The sequence below is a fragment of the Ranitomeya variabilis genome, chromosome 2 (genome assembly GCF_051348905.1).
Source record: "Ranitomeya variabilis isolate aRanVar5 chromosome 2, aRanVar5.hap1, whole genome shotgun sequence".
NCBI classification, from domain to species: domain Eukaryota; kingdom Metazoa; phylum Chordata; class Amphibia; order Anura; family Dendrobatidae; genus Ranitomeya; species Ranitomeya variabilis.
The window spans coordinates 21,726,888-21,747,297 of NC_135233.1; the positions used below are offsets into that span (position 1 = coordinate 21,726,888).

The 20,410-nt window shown below is 41.9% G+C and overlaps 1 protein-coding gene across 1 annotated transcript in view; it reads left to right on the forward strand.

The window, feature by feature from the left end:
- The window catches only part of PLB1 (phospholipase B1), a 127,351-nt gene that overhangs the window by 55,812 nt on the left and 51,129 nt on the right, over nucleotides 1–20,410 (forward strand). Inside the window, exons 27-39 of the mRNA XM_077282094.1 lie at nucleotides 3,603–3,698; nucleotides 3,955–4,026; nucleotides 4,197–4,262; nucleotides 4,987–5,047; nucleotides 5,177–5,235; nucleotides 5,679–5,752; nucleotides 6,080–6,123; nucleotides 7,258–7,366; nucleotides 8,130–8,181; nucleotides 9,883–9,963; nucleotides 11,900–11,965; nucleotides 13,108–13,208; nucleotides 14,954–15,035. Of these exons, the coding sequence (XP_077138209.1) occupies nucleotides 3,603–3,698; nucleotides 3,955–4,026; nucleotides 4,197–4,262; nucleotides 4,987–5,047; nucleotides 5,177–5,235; nucleotides 5,679–5,752; nucleotides 6,080–6,123; nucleotides 7,258–7,366; nucleotides 8,130–8,181; nucleotides 9,883–9,963; nucleotides 11,900–11,965; nucleotides 13,108–13,208; nucleotides 14,954–15,035 (963 nt within the window). The remainder of the gene's footprint in view (nucleotides 1–3,602; nucleotides 3,699–3,954; nucleotides 4,027–4,196; nucleotides 4,263–4,986; nucleotides 5,048–5,176; nucleotides 5,236–5,678; nucleotides 5,753–6,079; nucleotides 6,124–7,257; nucleotides 7,367–8,129; nucleotides 8,182–9,882; nucleotides 9,964–11,899; nucleotides 11,966–13,107; nucleotides 13,209–14,953; nucleotides 15,036–20,410) is intronic.

Consider the following 20,410-nt stretch of genomic DNA (forward strand, 5'->3'; position numbering starts at 1 on the left):
ATGACTGATAACACCTCTATATACAGTAGATAACACAGGATCCACCATTCACAATAGGTGATGTCACAGCTCACCTCCTCCTGTACAATGACTGATAACACCTCTATATACAGTAGATAACACAGGATCCACCATTCACAATAGATGATGTCACAGCTCACCTTCTCCTCCTGTACAATGACTGATAACACCTCTATATACAGTAGATAACACAGGATCCACCATTCACAATAGTTGATGTCACAGCTCACCTCCTCCTCCTGTACAATGACTGATAACACCTCTATATACAGTAGATAATACAGGATCCATCATTCACAATAGGTGATGTCAAAGCTCACCTCCTCCTCCTGTACAATGACTGATAACACCTCTATATACAGTAGATAACACAGGATCCACCATTCACAATAGGTGATGTCACAGCTCACCTCCTCCTCCTGTACAATGACTGATAACACCTCTATATACAGTAGATAACACATGATTCACCATTCACAATAGGTGATGTCACAGCTCACCTCCTCCTTCTGTACAATGACTGATAACACCTCTATATACAGTAGATAATACAGGATTCACCATTCACAATAGGTGATGTCACAGCTCACCTCCTCCTGTACAATGACTGATAACACCTCTATATACAGTATATAACACAGGATCCACCATTCACAATAGATGATATCACAGCTCACCTCCTCCTGTACAATGACTGATAACACCTCTATATACAGTAGATAACACAGGATCCACCATTCACAATAGGTGATGTCACAGCTCACCTCCTCCTGTACAATGACTGATAACACCTCTATATACAGTAGATAACACAGGATCCACCATTCACAATAGTTGATGTCACAGCTCACCTCCTCCTCCTGTACAATGACTGATAACACCTCTATATACAGTAGATAATACAGGATCCATCATTCACAATAGGTGATGTCACAGCTCACCTCCTCCTCCTGTACAATGACTGATAACACCTCTATATACAGTAGATAACACAGGATCCACCATTCACAATAGGTGATGTCACAGCTCACCTCCTCCTCCTGTACAATGACTGATAACACCTCTTATACAGTAGATAACACAGGATCCACCATTCACAATAGGTGATATCACAGCTCACCTCCTCCTCCTGTACAATGACTGATAACACCTCTATATACAGTAAATAATACAGGATCCACCATTCACAATAGGTTATGTCACAGCTCACCTTCTCCTCCTGTACAATGACTGATAACACCTCTATATACAGTAGATTACACAGGATCCACCATTCACAATAGGTGATGTCACAGCTCACCTCCTCCTCCTGTACAATGACTGATAACACCTCTATATACAGTAGATAATACAGGATCCACCATTCACAATAGGTGATGTCACAGCTCACCTCCTCCTCCTGTACAATGACTGATAACACCTCTATATACAGTAGATTACACAGGATCCACCATTCACAATAGGTGATGTCACAACTCACCTCCTCCTCCTCCTCTACAATGACTGATAACACCTCTATATACAGTAGATTACACAGGATCCACCATTCACAATAGGTGATGTCACAGCTCACCGCCTCCTCCTGTACAATGACTGATAACACCTCTATATACAGTAGATTACACAGGATCCACCATTCACAATAGGTGATGTCACAGCTCACCTCCTCCTCCTGTACAATGACTGATAACACCTCTATATACAGTAGATAACACAGGATCCACCATTCACAATTGGTGATGTCACAGCTCATCTCCTCCTCCTCCTGTACAATGACTGATAACACCTCTATATACAGTAGATAACACAGGATCCACCATTCACAATAGGTGATGTCACAGCTCTCCTCCTCCTCCTCCTGTACAATGACTGATAACACCTCTATATACAGTAGATAACACAGGATCCACCATTCACAATAGGTGATGTCACAGCTCACCTCCTCCTCCTGTACAATGACTGATTACACCTCTATATACAGTAGATAACACAGGATGCACCATTCACAATAGGTGATGTCACAGCTCACCTCCTCCTCCTCCTGTACAATGACTGATAACACCTCTATATACAGTAGATAACACAGGATGCACCATTCACAATAGGTGATGTCACAGCTCATCTCCTCCTCCTGTACAATGACTGATAACACCTCTATATACAGTAGATAGCACATGATCCCCCATTCACAATAGGTGATGTCACAGCTCATCTCCTCCTCCTGTACAATGACTGATAACACCTCTATATACAGTAGATAACACAGGATCCACCATTCACAATAGGTGATGTCACAGCTCATCTCCTCCTCCTGTACAATGACTGATAACACCTCTATATACAGTAGATAACACAGGATCCACCATTCACAATAGGTGATGTCACAGCTCACCTCCTCCTCCTGTACAATGACTGATAACACCTCTATATACAGTAGATAACACAGGATCCACCATTCACAATAGGTGATGTCACAGCTCACCTCCTCCTCCTGTACAATGACTGATAACACCTCTATATACAGTAGATAACACAGGATCCTCCATTCACAATAGGTGATGTCACAGCTCACCTCCTCCTCCTGTACAATGACTGATAACACCTCTATATACAGTAGATAACACAGGATCCACCATTCACAATAGGTGATGTCACAGCTCATCTCCTCCTCCTGTACAATGACTGATAACACCTCTATATACAGTAGATAACACAGGATCCACCATTCACAATAGGTGATGTCACAGCTCACCTCCTCCTCCTGTACAATGACTGATAACACCTCTATATACAGTAGATAACACAGGATCCTCCATTCACAATAGGTGATGTCACAGCTCACCTCCTCCTCCTGTACAATGACTGATAACACCTCTATATACAGTAGATAACACAGGATCCACCATTCACAATAGGTGATGTCACAGCTCACCTCCTCCTGTACAATGACTGATAACACCTCTATATACAGTAGATATCACAGGATCCACCATTTTCAATAGTTGATGTCACAGCTCACCTCCTCCTCCTCCTCTACAATGACTGATAACACCTCTATATACAGTAGATAACACAGTATCCACCATTCACAATAAGTGATGTCAGAGCTCACCTCCTCCTCCTGTACAATGACTGATAACACCTCTATATACAGTAGATAACACAGGATCCTCCATTCACAATAGGTGATGTCACAGCTCACCTCCTCCTGTACAATGACTGATAACACCTCTATATACAGTAGATAACACAGGATCCACCATTCACAATAAGTGATGTCAGAGCTCACCTCCTCCTCCTGTACAATGACTGATAACACCTCTATATACAGTAGATAACAGGATCCACCATTCACAATAGGTGATGTCACAGCTCACCTCCTCCTCCTGTACAATGACTGATAATACCTCTATATACAGTAGATATCACAGGATCCACCATTTTCAATAGTTGATGTCACAGCTCACCTCCTCGTCCTCCTGTACAAATTTAATAATTGCGTGTCCCACTTTTTGAAAAAATTTTTGGATTTTTTTGGATTAAATCTGTGACTTTAACCCTTACCTTTGTGTTGTGTGTAGGCAGGGGTTCCTGACAGATCCTACATGGCTCCTGATTGCTTCCATTTTGGACAGAAGGCTCACGCTCAGGGTGCACGAGCTTTGTGGAAAAACATGGTAACTTCACAAATTGACTTTATTTTTGTACTTACTACCAGGAATCAGGAGGGGCTGACCCTTTTTGGGGGATAAATGACATGAACCAGCACTGCTCAGGTGTTACTCCCACCCTTTCTCCATTCCCTCCTCTTTGTGGCTGTGACTCAATATGGTCATGATTGTTTTGTAGACATTTTCCTGGTCATCTACAGACGGACGTCCACCGCTCCATAAGATACTTCTCTAAGTTAATACATTTCTTTCTTTCTCTTAGTTTGAACCTGTAGGACAGAAGACGGATAACCAAGGTCTGGACGAGGACATCGGTATTTTCTGCCCCTCGGAGGTGGGATTATTGACCATTTATTAATGAGTCACAGTTGAAGAAATTTTTATGTAACTTCTCAGGGTCCGTCTTGGAGCTGCTGGTTTCTTTTTTTGGTTTTTTTTCTTACGATTTTATAGAAACCTGAAAACTACTGAGTGAAGAATCATCTAATATTGTATTTTTTCTAGGATGATCCTTTTGTGAAGACTGTGAAAAACAGCAACTATGCTTATCCCACCATTACTCCTGACCCGGTGAGTATTACACTGTCATTAAAGGGAGGCTGACGTCTATTTCGGTGTACCCTCAAGGCTTCGGTCATACATTTTTCTCCACATTACAAGCACAGGGCAATTATTCTCTAGAGCTAGGACAACCTGTGCATAAATCAGTTGCACGTGAGCTTTGTAATCAATGTCATCATAGAAATCAGCTTCCTTCTCCACTTATGAGCCTCTTCTCCTCACCCTGCCTCCTGATCTGATGATTCAGTTTGAAAATCTGTTTGGATCAAAACATGACGGACTGCTGGCTCACTGATTAATCAGATTACAGCTGCCTATTGAGGTCTATGGAGAAGGGAGGAGGTGAAAGAAGCAGAGCAGAAGTAGACAGCGACACACGTAGATTGTGCTAATCAGTGATTAGCTCCCTACCGAGCTGGATTCACAGATACACTGCTTACTACTGCTGCATAATGTCCTCCATTCTTCTGATTTTTAGTAAGTGTTTTATATTCCTCCTCAGTTACAAGTGCTGCTACAATGTGCAGTACTGATTACAATTTCCTCTGTGCTGCTGCTTTCTACTAAGAGTTTTAATTCACGCCAGTGCTGAATTCACAGTTACACTGCTTAGTACTGCTGTCAAAATATATTGATGACCTTTCCAGTCCGCTGATCAGTGGGGGTGCCGGGTAATGGACCCACTGATCTGATATTGATGACCTGTCCCATGGATATTTATTATGTGTTTTAGGTGCAAGGAAGCAAATTAACGTGTTCAGACCTGAGCGCATCTCCTGTGAAGCCCACCTCAGGTAAATCCCGACCCCGATAATCGCAGCGTCACTCGTCGGCTACACTTCTCTTTGCTATTGATCGACTCCTATCAGCGTCATTGCTTCCGTATGGATGGAGATTAATGATGATTTCTCGTCTCTTTCCAGTCCACAGACTTCGGCCAGCAGACATTAACGTGGTCGCAGCTCTTGGCGATTCTCTGACGGTAAGTAATTGGAAGGAATTGTATAGTAAAATTAATACACATTAAGTAGAGATGAGCAAAAAGTTTCACTGTGTCCAGTTCTGACCTTCGATTTCCTGTTGTACGTGAACATTACGACGTCTTGTCATCTCCTGGATGCCTCTGTCACGACGTGATGCATATCATGACATGGCATGAAGCCTAGGAAGAGACAGATGCGCCCAGGAGATGCCAGGGGCGAGGATGGCGGCTGCAGAAGTGATATCAAGCTGCAACAGAAAATCAGAGTAGAGGTCAAAAATGGCCAAATTAAGGCCAAGTGTGCACTGTGCTCAGCACATGGTCCATAGTATACGCCGGTGAACCTCTCTCGGTACACACTTATAGGGCCCAATTCACAAGGCAGAGACCAGAAATATGTCCCAACTATTAATACAGTATATGTGTCTGATAATGTATTGCAGGCCGGCAATGGCATTGCCTCCAATCCCAACGACGTCTTGGATGTAATCAAACAATATCGCGGGTTATCATGGAGGTAAAGCAATTAAGAAAAATAATATCAAACGTGTAATCACGGTATCAGGCAGTCACTATTTATTAGTAACGCCATAGGGTGCATCAGTTTTAGTGAAAATGTTGATCACCTTCCAGTGAAATTTGGCGAACCAGCCGGGATGGAGGAGGATTTGATAGGAATACTTTCGGTATAGATGAATTGAGACCTGTACTACCTCTGTACACATTTAGAGGGCTTCATTTGTTCAGAATTAATATTTTAAGAAGAACTAAAGACCTCCATTCAGTGATTGACACAGAATGTAATGTCAGGAATGTAACAACGTGCATTTTTCATGTGTTTCAGCATTGGAGGGGATTCTACTCTTGATCTAGTCACCACCTTACCGAGTAAGTGAAGGACAGTAATCTGTAACTGATGACATTAAAGCGGATGTGTCACCAGGCTTCGCAATTTAAACAGCTTCTATTATTAAACAGATCGATTGGACCTGATGATACTGGTGTATTCAGTTTAAGCATCCAAGTCAGAATGGCTGTTATGAAACGCCGCACCTACACCCAACCGATCCCTAGACAGACTAGAAGGTCCATGGCCGCACAACTTAAAATCACCACCTTGGACCTGGCTCCCTAAAAGGCCATTGAGTGGTTTATCGTACTGCCTGGGGAAGCAGAGGAGAGGCCTCAACATATTACCAACAAGGGGAAAGGAAAGTGTGTGAGGAGAGGTACAAGAACCCATGGTGGAAAACTAAGACACATTCAAATAATGTGAAATAATAATGTGAAACAGTGAAGGGTAAGGAGTACCAAAAATAAAGGAACACGAAATACCACAGTAGTAAAAGGAAAAGGAAGGAAAGAAAACCAACATACTGCAAGAGTAACACTAGAGATAACCCAGCAAGGTAAACCCCTAAGATAAAGAGCTGGAACTCCTAAATGTACATCCACCAGGAAATATAGCCAGCAAGGAAATGCAGAGAAGGCAAACTATATAAAGCTGCACCCAGAACGTGAAAGGGCAAACCAAAATGGGAAAAATGGAAAACACCTGGAAAAGACTTTCTCAGTGTCCTCCTCCCTATTGCTGCTAGGATCTCAGTCTGCTCAGTACAAGCTGCAGCCGTCATTCAGACTGTCTAACGGAGACTGAATGCTCTTGGACTTCTGAGCTCTCTCATTCTGTATCTGGACTCATAAAATGCTCATCTTTATATTAGGATTATACAGCCAAATTGATAGGGATTCTAAGTAAACACGCCAGCCTCATCAGGTCCAAGAGGTTTATTTAATAGTATGCAATTTGCTTTGAATAAAATGGTGACAGGTTGTCTCATAAAACAACTCCTTAAATAATAGTAACCATGCCAGCCATAACCTGATCACCGCGGTCCTGACCTCTGACATTTGGGGGGTGCAGAATGTGGGAGGGTTATATCATACAAATCTTTACGGCACGTTGAATATTTGTTAGAATGACACAAGTCTAACCTTGGAATGTTCTTCTCTCTTCTACAGATATTCTGAAGGAGTTTAACCCCTTTCTTACTGGATACTCAATAGATACTGGGAATAGTGACTCCCACAATGCATTCCTCAACAGAGCCGTCCCCGGGGCCAAAGCTTTGTAAGAACTTATTTATATTTTACAATTGCAGAAGTTACAGAATGGCTCACTTATACCCTATGTATCTCTCACAGCAAACAACATTATCTGTACGTATCATAATAAGCAAGCGCCAGATCAACAGATTGATACTTTGTGCCATTGTCAGAAAAATGTTAATTTTGATCCATATTTTTCAATATTTTGCATTTTTCCTTCGATTTTGTGGCCATTAGATCTCACATTAGTGCAATAAACTATAAGAGGAGCTGTGAAAAAGGAAGTGAGCTCATGTGTGGCTGAGACCACATGGAGTGATGGGGGGCTCGGTATCCTGGATAACAGACTGTAAGCCCCCGCGAGCCTGCCCACATAGTCACCAGCCAGGGTGGACGTGTACTGGGTGGACTGTTGCTTTAAATGATTCACAGGTCACCTGCTCGATGCCTGCCTGTACACAAACCCATATTGATTCATTACTTCTCATTAAATACCACCATTGACTCACTACTGGGAAAAAAGGAACAAAAGTGACCGGCACTGGACCGGGGCAGCAAACTAGACCCTTGACCTGAGTACCAAAAGCCCAACTGCGACCCTTCTCCAGAATACCCCGATCTGCTGGTATCAGCCGGTATCACCGGTAGAGCTTAGCGGCCACTAGAGGCGACATAGAGTATTACAAGCCGCTCATTAAAATGAATAGAGCAGCGGGGTCCGCCCAGAGGGGGAGCTAAGAATATATCTTCACATCTTCACCGTAAAATGTCTTGTTGCTTTGCAGGGATATGCCCACGCAGGCACAGGCGCTGGTGGACCAGATGAAATCAGACAAGGTGCGTTACTACATGATCTCAGTGATAAGGGCCATGTGTATCTTGGGCATAAAATGAGTGTTAAAGGGCAACTCCAAAGAAACTTTATGGCCATTACTCCCTAAACCCCCACCCCTCTGAATCACAAGTGCTTCTCACTAAATTAGAATATCATCAAAAACTTTTGTGAGAAGCCCCTGTATAAAAACATGTGATCTAGAGAAACCATCAAGAAGCAGGAGCGTCGACCCCTCAATAACGACTTTTTTCTTCTAAGAAATAATTTGGAGTAACTTTTCACCATTACAGGGGTGCTCGAAACACCAAAAATGATCACTAGTCCACAGGATTGATGATGATTGTTAGATCTGCATGGTTCGCCTGAACAAGGGGTTTGTTGTTATGACCTGGTGGTTAAGGAGCAACATGGGACGAGCTCTAAGGAGGTGGTATCTGTACTGACCGCAGTTCCTAATCCTAACACCAACACTAGAAGTAGCCGTGGGATGTTCCTGTCACTCCCTAGACACCTCGTCACAGCCTGAGAACTAACTACCCCTAAAGATGGAAACAGAAAGCTATCTTGCCTCAGAGAAAACCCCCAAAAGGAAAGATAGCCCCGCACAAATATTGACTGTGAGTGGAGAGGGAAATGACATACACAGGAATGAAAACAGATTTTAGCAAAGGAGGCCACTACTAATCTAGATAGACAGAACAGGAAAGGACACTGTGCGGTCAGTATTAAAAACTAAAAGTCCACGCAGAGTTTACAAAAATAATCTCCACACCGACTCACGGTGTGGAGGGCAAATCTGCTTCCCCAGAGCTTCCAGCTAGACTGAATATATCATAATGACAAGCTGGACAAAAAGACATAACATGAGCTGAGCGATTTAGTCCAAAGCAAATGGACAACCAAAAGAACAAGTAAGAACTTATCTTTTGCTGAAATGGACAGGCTATCAGAGAAATCCAAGGAGAGATCTGAATCCAACCAAGAAACATTGACAGCTGGCACTGACTGAAGACCAGAGCCAGGTTAAATAGCAGAGCCAGGAGAGACGATCAGTGGAAGCAGCTGCTAATGCTAAACCCAAGGAGAAGCAGTTCCACTTGAAACCACCAGAGGGAGCCCAAGGGCAGAATTCACAAAAGTGCCATTCACAACCACCGGGGGGAGCCCAAGAACGGAATTCACAACAGTTTGTGTCCACAATATGGCGGCCAGGAGGTCTCCCTGATATTGGAAGTTATCCCCTATCTATTGGACAGGAGATAACTTACTGATCACTGGGGGGAAGGAAAACTGGGACCCCAATTTATTCCGAAAATGGGGCTGTGCAAAGCCTCTACTGGAAGGAGCGCAGGTCGAGCATGCGCACCTCCACTCCATACACTATGTGATTGATGATGAAAGTACAGGAGCAAGAAAAGATCCGGCGTTCTAGTGATCGGAGGAGGTCCCACCACTGATCTAGTGGATCAGTCATCATTTTTGGAGTCTAGAGTAACCCTTTATAGCCTAACCTCACTAGAGACCTGCACATTTATGGCAGAGTCCTGTGAACAGTTGTCAACATGGAATCTTTAGCTTTCGGGTGAAATTACCCGTAAACGGTTTGCCCAGAAAAAGGGGCTAAGATTGAATATGTAAAAGCAATAACTATGAGATGAGGAGGAGGAGGACGAAGAAGTAAAATGATCTTTAATGTTTTGCAGAGAATCAGAATGGATGAAGACTGGAAAGTGATCACAGTTTTCGTTGGAGCCAATGACCTGTGCGCCTCCTGTACGGACAGCGTAAGTCACAATGTTGGAGAACACCCAATCCAGCTTAATGCTGAACATAAGGTGCAGGTCGGCAGGGTGGAATAATGAGCAACCCATGATGTCCGACATTCCGAGCTCCAGAATTCCTGCATGAATATAGACTTGAAGGATACAATTCTATAGCCGCCATTATAAATCCTTTCTGTTTGACCTCATGAAATCTGGAGATGTTAGAGGAAAACGATTTAGATATTTTATATATTTGTGGCTCCTAAATTGATTGATTGAATCCCTTTGGTTCCTCTAAAACTAGAGCTCAGTGGGTCTGGTCGACCATCTGTAGTGTATGGGGGCCTCCCGGCTCTCACCCAAAAGACGACGTCAGGGAATAGAAGGGTCGGACTTGTTGAACGTTAATGTGCGATCCTCTAGTTTGTAGGGGACAGAATGGCCTGGGGAGTCAACGGATTCTGGAGGGACATAGGTCACGAGAGGAGATGAAGAGGACTGGAGGGGATAGGGGAGTCTGGGAGGTGAAAGTGGCATCTGAAGAGGAGGAGAAGAGAGGAATCTAGAGGAGAGAGAGGGGTCTGGGGGATGAAGGGTTCTGGAGGGGGACAGAAGAGTCTGAAGGGAATAGAGGAGTCTGGAAAAGATAGGGTATGGAGAGGGGGCAGAGGGTTCTGGAGAAGACAGAGAAGTCTGGAGTAAATATAGGAGTCATGAGGCAACAAAGGAATCAGGAGAGGACAAAGGGGTCTGGAGAGGACAGAGAGGTGTAGGGGACAGAATGGCCTGGGAAGTCAACGGATTCTGGAGGGATATAGGTCACGAGAGGAGATGAAGAGGACTGGAGGGGATAGAGGAGTCTGGGAGGTGAAAGTGGAGTCTGAAGAGGAGAACAGAGGAATCTAGAGGAGAGAGAGGGGTCTGGGGGGACGAAGGGTTCTGGAGGGGGACAGAAGAGCCTGAAGGGAGTAGAAGAGTCTGGAAAAGATAGGGTATGGAGAGGGGGCAGAGGGTTCTGGAGATGACAGAGAAATCTGGAGTAAATATAGGAGTCATGAGGCAACAAAGGAATCAGGAGAGGACAAAGGGGTCTGGAGAGGACAGAGAGGTGTGGGGGACAGAGGAGTCTGGAGGGAATAGAGGAGTCTGGAAAATATATGGTATGGAGAGGGGGCAGAGGGTTCTGGAGAGGACAGAGAAGTCTGGAGTAAATAGAGGGGTCTGGAGGGTACAAATGGGTCATGAGAGGCAAGCAAGGTCTGAAAGGGGACAGAGGGGTCTGGAGAGGACAGAGGGGTCTGGAGAGGACAGCGAGGTGTGGGGGGACCGAGGAGTCTGAGGGGAATAGAGGAGTCTGGTAAAGAAAGGGTATGGAGAGAGGACAAAGAAGTCTGGACTAAACAGAGGGGTCTGGAGGGGACAAAGGGGCAAGCAGGGTCTGGAGGAGGGCAGAGGGGTCTGGAGGAGGGCAGAGGGGTCTGAGATGACAGTGGAGTTTGGGGGGACAGAGGTGGAAAGGACAAAGGGATCTAAAGGGGCCAGTGGGGTCAGGAGGGGACAAAGAGGTCTGGAGAGGATAGAGGGGTCTGGGAAGGACAGAAGGGTATGGAGGGGGCATTGGAATCTGGGTGGACAGAGGGGTCTGGAGGGGGACAGGGGTGTTTGGTGAGGACAGAGGGGTCTGGAGCAGAAAGAAAAGGGTGGAGAGGATGGTGTATGGGAACCTTGATGGTAAATGTTAGAGGGAAGAAGCAGTGATCACTTTGCATTAGTAATGAGGAGCCATTGACCATTTTTCAGCTTCAGTTGCAGAGAAGTTGAACATTTCTTTAATTTTATACATACAGGACATAATTTTATTTCTATGGAAACAGTCAGTAGAGCGATTCTCCTAGTGCTGATGAATTCCCTTTTTTTCTCTCATCTAATGTGGACGTCTTTCTCGTTTCCCCTCCAGAACGTGTTCTCAGCAGCGACTTACACCAACAACATCCGGAGGGCTCTGGATATACTGCATGCTCAGGTCGGTCAGCTCAGAAGTATTCAGGCTAGCAATAACATTACACAGGATGCTTGCGGATGTCAAAGACAACGGCGTAATGCCGCATTTCTAGTGTCGGTAGTGTTGGCGCTGCAGGGGAAATAACCAAGTGTTGCCACAGATCGCAGCTTTTGGAAAAAAAAAAAATCCTCACACAGCAAAGATTGTGGACTGGCTTTTTTTTTGCTATTTTACTGCATTTGAACTTTTTTCCCGCTTTTCAGTACATCAAATGATGAAATAAATGGTGTCATTCAAAAGCAAAACTCATCCTACAAAAAACAAGCCCCCGTATGGCCATGGGGACTGAAAAACAAAAAAGTTGTAGCTCATGAAAAAAAACAAAAGTGCAAAAATGGAAAATCGCCCCAGCGGAAGTCATTCATCTTTTGTAGTTAAAGCTAAAAAAAAATCAGATTCTCTGTTTTTCTGGTTAAAAGATGGAATAAAAAGAGAATTAAAAAAATGATTTCGTATGTACCCAAAACAGAACCAATGAAAACTACAACCACTGAAAGAAAAAAGCATCACAAAATGCCATCGAAAAAGAAAAAATAATAAATATCAATAATGGGGAAACAATCCGAATTTATTTGTTTAAAATGTTCATTGATTTTTTTTGTTTTTAAAGTACCCAAAAAAATTTTTAGAAAAATTTGGTATTACTGTTTTGATCTGGAGAAAAAGAAAACAAAAAATATTGTTATTACTCTTAATAAAACAAAAAGTTTTAATCACCATAAAAATGCTGCTTTTTTTTTTTTTAAATTCGACACCATGAAGAATTATACTCTTCTTTTTTAGTCCAATAAATGGTGCCACTAAAAAATAAACATAAAAAAAATAATCCATCATAGCGCAGTCACTATAAAACGGTTACGACTGTTGGAAAGCGGAAATGGAAAAACACAGAAATGACGGCAAAATTTAAAGTAAAAAAATGTAGAATTTGCAGCCGATTTTTCTATGGATGTGGCCATTAGCATCTGCATGTGGAGTCTCCCACTCCCGAATCTTTGTGACTCGTACCCCGACGTTGCGTCTCACCTGCTGACTGTTTTGTGTCTCACCTGCTGACTGTGTTGCGTCTCACCTGCTGACTGTTTTGGATTTCCCTTCCTCAGGTTCCCAGGGCTTTCGTTAACCTGGTGGAGGTGATGGACATTATCCCACTGAGGGAAGCTGTGCTGGATAATCGGGTGAGCTGCCCAACGCTCCTGACAAGGTAGGATCCATAGAGCCCGTCCTTCTAGTTTCTCCTAAAAACGATTCTTGTGGTTCCTAGAAAAGTCCATCTCTAAGTGGCGATTACCCGTTACAGAACCTGCGAAGCCTCAATGATTGTATCCATAGATCGATACATTGTTACAAACGAAGCATAGCTTTCAGCTACTTTAATTGCCATAACATTGGTGGCGACCAAGATCCAGAGACCCCCAAAAAGCCATTGAAAAGTGCAGAGTCCGGATTCAATAGACAGTGATAGGCCGGAGCGCACAGAGCCTAAAAAATGATAGTAAATGCTCCGCTGGAGTCTGGTATCCTGGGGTTCGTCTGTTAGGAGACATTTCTTGGCCAAAATGAACAAAAATAACGCGATTGCTCATATTCTTTGCAAAAAGTGACTTCGTAGAAACCCGATAGATAATATTATGGTCGTCCTGCAATGATGATGTAGATGACTAGCGCCATCGCGGCTTGTAGACACCACTAGAGGGAGCTCCTGAGTTCATTGCATACGGCTTTAACCCTTTCCAACTCCATGACACCGAATAAGCTCATTGGAGAAGACATGGGTGTTTGGTGACATAAAGCCGGCGGCTGCATGAATTGGCTCCGATCACAGCTTTTTAACCATTTAAATGCTTTTGTCAATCTTTGACAGTAGCATTTAAGTGGCATGATTCTGCTGGTGGGCTTCCATTCTGGCACCCATCAGTCCCCTGTGATGAGATCATGGAGGGCTCATGGTTTGCCTTGATAAAAGGGAACCTACCAAGATCCCCACCAACATCTTGATGATCCTGGAAAGCCAAGTTGTTATAGTACATGTGATCAAAAGATCACAAATTCACAGCGGACTAAGAAATAAAGTCAAAATGAAAAAATAAAATAAAATGGGCTTACTAAAAAAAAAATATTAACAACTAAAAAATATGTTCAAAACAAAGGAATTAAAAAATAAACAATCGTAAAAGTCTGATCTAAAATATAACATTATATTTAACTTGTAATGTAACAGCTGCAAAGAAAAAATCAAACTGCCAAAATTGCTGTAACTTCTCGGCAAAAACATGCAATCAAAAAGAAGAAAGTAGAAAAAAAAACTGGATAAATCATAAAGTTACAATTCAAAATTTTTTTAAGTTCAGAATTTTTTTAAAGACCCTAATATAATAAAAAAAAACCTATACAAGTTTGGTATCACCGTATTCGTACTGATCGGGAGAATCACGTGACCAGGTCATTTTTTAACGCAGAACATCATAAAAACAAATGTCAAACAGACAATGGTGGAATTGTGGTCTCGTTTTTTTTTCACTATTTCACCTTATTTGGATTTTTTTCCTTTTTTTACTACATTTTGTGGTAAAATGAATGGCGTCATTCAAAACCACAACTTGTCCTGCAAAAAACGAGTCCTCATACAGCGATGGGGACAGAGAAATAAAGTTGTGGCTCTTGGAAGAAGGGGAAAAGGGATCATTATACAGTATAAGTATACAATAAGCTCTAGAGCTCCCTCTAGTGGTGGCTGCGCACAGACAGCATTTCGTCATGTAAGTCTCGGTCTGTGCTGAGGATTTGGAGCTGTGTATCAGAACAGCAGAGCACTAACTCTATCAGTAGTAGGAGCAGCAGGGAGGGCGCGTCTCATGTTAGGCTGTGTTCATACACGGTATTATACAGGTAGATAAATGGTAGCGTTTGTCCGTCAGCTGTGTGACACGTGTGCCCCTCTCTCCACAGCATTATGTGCCCCTGTCTGCTGAGCATCCTCGCCAATACTCAGGAGTTCGAATTCATAGAGAACATGAACGAAGCCTATCAGGTACCGTATCCGTGCCACCGAGGGCATCCGAAATACTCCCCAATGACGGAATCCCAGAACACTGTGTCACAGCGATACATCGTGTACCCCAATACTAAGATACAGCGATACATAGTGTACCCCAATACTAGATACTGTGATACATAGTGTACCCCAATACTAAGATACCGTGATACATAGTGTACCCCAATACTTAGATACCGTGATACATAGTGTACCCCAATACTAAGCTATAGAGTCACAGCGATACATAGTGTACCCCAATACTAAGCTATAGAGTCACAGTGATACATCGTGTACCCCAATACTAAGATACTGTGATACATAGTGTACCCCAATACTAAGATACCGTGATACATAGTGTACCCCAATACTAAGATACAGCGATACATAGTGTACCCCAATACTAAGCTATAGAGTCACAGTGATATATAGTGTTCCCCAATACTAGATACAGTGATACATAGTGTACCCCAATACTAAGATACCGTGATACATAGTGTACCCCAATACTAAGATATAGCATCAGCGATACATAGTGTACCCCAATACTAAGATATAGAGTCACAGTGATACATAGTGTACCCCAATACTAAGATATAGAGTCACAGTGATACATAGTGTACCCCAATACTAAGATACAGCATCAGTGATACATAGTGTACCCCAATACTAAGATACAGCATCAGTGATACATCGTGTACCCCAATACTAAGCTATAGAGTCACAGTGATACATAGTGTACCCCAATACTAAGATATAGCATCAGTGATACATAGTGTATCCCAATACTAAGATATAGAGTCACAGTGATACATCGTGTACCCCAATACTAAGATACAGCATCAGTGATACATAGTGTACCCCAATACTAAGATACAGCATCAGTGATACATAGTGTACCCCAATACTAAGATACAGCATCAGTGATACATAGTGTACCCCAATACTAAGATATAGCATCAGTGATACATAGTGTACCCCAATGCTAAGATACAGCATCAGTGATACATAGTGTATCCCAATACTAAGATACAGCATCAGTGATACATAGTGTACCCCAATACTAAGATACAGCGATACATAGTGTACCCCAATACTAAGATACAGTGATACATAGTGTACCCCAATACTAAGATACAGTGATACATAGTGTACCCCAATACTAAGATACAGCGATACATAGTGTACCCCAATACTAAGATAGTGATACATAGTGTACCCCAATACTAAGATACAGCGATACATAGTGTACCCCAATACTAGATACTGTGATACATAGTGTACCCCAATACTAAGATACCGTGATACATAGTGTACCCCAATACAAAGATAACGTGATACATAGTGTACCCCAATACTAAGATACCGTGATACATAGTGTACCCCAATACTAAGATACAGCATCAGTGATACATAGTGTACCCCAGTACTAAGATATAGCATCAGTGATACATCGTGTACCCCAATACTAGATACATCGATACATAGTGTACCCCAATACTAAGATACAGTGATACATCGTGTACCCCAATACTAGATACAGTGATACATAGTGTATCCCAATACTAAGATACAGCGATACATAGTGTACCCCAATACTAAGATAGTGATACATAGTGTACCCCAATACTAAGATACAGTGATACATAGTGTACCCCAATACTAGATACTGTGATACATAGTGTACCCCAATACTAAGATACCGTGATACATAGTGTACCCCAATACTAAGATACAGTGATACATAGTGTACCCCAATACTAAGATACAGCGATACATACTGTACCCCAATACTAAGATAGTGATACATAGTGTACCCCAATACTAAGATAGTGATACATAGTGTACCCCAATACTAAGATACAGCGATACATAGTGTACCCCAATACTAAGATACAGCATCAGTGATACATAGTGTACCCCAATACTAAGATACAGCGATATATAGTGTACCCCAATACTAAGATACCGTAATACATAGTGTATCCCAATACTAAGATACAGCGATACATAGTGTACCCCAATACTAAGATAGTGATACATAGTGTACCCCAATACTAAGATACAGTGATACATAGTGTACCCCAATACTAGATACTGTGATACATAGTGTACCCCAATACTAAGATACCGTGATACATAGTGTACCCCAATACTAAGATACAGTGATACATAGTGTACCCCAATACTAAGATACAGCGATACATAGTGTACCCCAATACTAAGATACAGCGATACATAGTGTACCCCAATACTAGATACTGTGATACATAGTGTACCCCAATACTAAGATACAGTGATACATAGTGTACCCCAATACTAAGATACCGTGATACATAGTGTACTCCAATACTAAGATACAGTGATACATAGTGTACCCCAATACTAGATACAGCGATACATAGTGTACCCCAATACTAAGATACAGCATCAGTGATACATCGTGTACCCCAATACTAAGATACCGTGATAAATAGTGTACCCCAATACTAAGATACCATGATACATAGTGTACCCCAATACTAAGATACCGTGATACATAGTGTACCCCAATACTAAGATACAGTGATACATAATGTACCCCAATACTAAGATACAGCATCAGTGATACATCGTGTACCCCAATACTAAGATACAGCGATACATAGTGTACCCCAATACTAAGATACCATGATACATAGTGTACCCCAATACTAAGATACCGTGATTCATAGTGTACCCCAATACTAAGATACAGTGATACATAGTGTACCCCAATACTAAGATACAGCGATACATAGTGTACCCCAATACTAAGATATTGTGATTCATAGTGTACCCCAATACTAAGATACAGTGATACATAGTGTACCCCAATACTAAGATACAGCGATACATAGTGTACCCCAATACTAAGATACCGTGATTCATAGTGTACCCCAATACTAAGATACCGTGATTCATAGTGTACCCCAATACTAAGATACAGTGATACATAGTGTACCCCAATACTAAGATACAGCGATACATAGTGTACCCCAATACTAAGATACAGTGATACATAGTGTACCCCAATACTAAGATACAGCATCAGTGATACATAGTGTACCCCAATACTAAGATATAGCATCAGTGATACATCGTGTACCCCAATACTAGATACATCGATACATAGTGTACCCCAATACTAAGATACAGTGATACATCGTGTACCCCAATACTAGATACCGTGATACATAGTGTACCCCAATACTAAGATACAGCGATATATAGTGTACCCCAATACTAGATACAGTGATACATAGTGTATCCCAATACTAAGATACAGCGATACATAGTGTACCCCAATACTAAGATAGTGATACATAGTGTACCCCAATACTAAGATACAGTGATACATAGTGTACCCCAATACTAGATACTGTGATACATAGTGTACCCCAATACTAAGATACCGTGATACATAGTGTACCCCAATACTAAGATACAGTGATACATAGTGTACCCCAATACTAAGATACAGCGATACATACTGTACCCCAATACTAAGATAGTGATACATAGTGTACCCCAATACTAAGATAGTGATACATAGTGTACCCCAATACTAAGATACAGCGATACATAGTGTACCCCAATACTAAGATACAGCATCAGTGATACATAGTGTACCCCAATACTAAGATACAGCGATATATAGTGTACCCCAATACTAAGATACCGTAATACATAGTGTATCCCAATACTAAGATACAGCGATACATAGTGTACCCCAATACTAAGATAGTGATACATAGTGTACCCCAATACTAAGATACAGTGATACATAGTGTACCCCAATACTAGATACTGTGATACATAGTGTACCCCAATACTAAGATACCGTGATACATAGTGTACCCCAATACTAAGATACAGTGATACATAGTGTACCCCAATACTAAGATACAGCGATACATAGTGTACCCCAATACTAAGATACAGCGATACATAGTGTACCCCAATACTAGATACTGTGATACATAGTGTACCCCAATACTAAGATACAGTGATACATAGTGTACCCCAATACTAAGATACCGTGATACATAGTGTACTCCAATACTAAGATACAGTGATACATAGTGTACCCCAATACTAGATACAGCGATACATAGTGTACCCCAATACTAAGATACAGCATCAGTGATACATCGTGTACCCCAATACTAAGATACCGTGATAAATAGTGTACCCCAATACTAAGATACCATGATACATAGTGTACCCCAATACTAAGATACCGTGATACATAGTGTACCCCAATACTAAGATACAGTGATACATAATGTACCCCAATACTAAGATACAGCATCAGTGATACATCGTGTACCCCAATACTAAGATACAGCGATACATAGTGTACCCCAATACTAAGATACCATGATACATAGTGTACCCCAATACTAAGATACCGTGATTCATAGTGTACCCCAATACTAAGATACAGTGATACATAGTGTACCCCAATACTAAGATACAGCGATACATAGTGTACCCCAATACTAAGATATTGTGATTCATAGTGTACCCCAATACTAAGATACAGTGATACATAGTGTACCCCAATACTAAGATACAGCGATACATAGTGTACCCCAATACTAAGATACCGTGATTCATAGTGTACCCCAATACTAAGATACCGTGATTCATAGTGTACCCCAATACTAAGATACAGTGATACATAGTGTACCCCAATACTAAAATACAGCGATACATAGTGTACCCCAATACTAAGATACAGTGATACATAGTGTACCCCAATACTAAGATACAGCATCAGTGATACATAGTGTACCCCAATACTAAGATATAGCATCAGTGATACATCGTGTACCCCAATACTAGATACAGCGATACATAGTGTACCCCAATACTAAGATACAGTGATACATCGTGTACCCCAATACTAGATACCGTGATACATAGTGTACCCCAATACTAAGATACAGCGATATATAATGTACCCCAATACTAGATACAGTGATACATACTGTACCCCAATACTAAGATAGTGATACATAGTGTACCCCAATACTAAGATACAGCGATACATAGTGTACCCCAATACTAAGATACAGCATCAGTGATACATAGTGTACCCCAATACTAAGATACAGCGATATATAGTGTACCCCAATACTAAGATACCGTGATACATAGTGTATCCCAATACTAAGATACAGCGATACATAGTGTACCCCAATACTAAGATAGTGATACATAGTGTACCCCAATACTAAGATACAGTGATACATAGTGTACCCCAATACTAAGATACAGCGATACATAGTGTACCCCAATACTAAGATACAGCGATACATAGTGTACCCCAATACTAAGATAGTGAT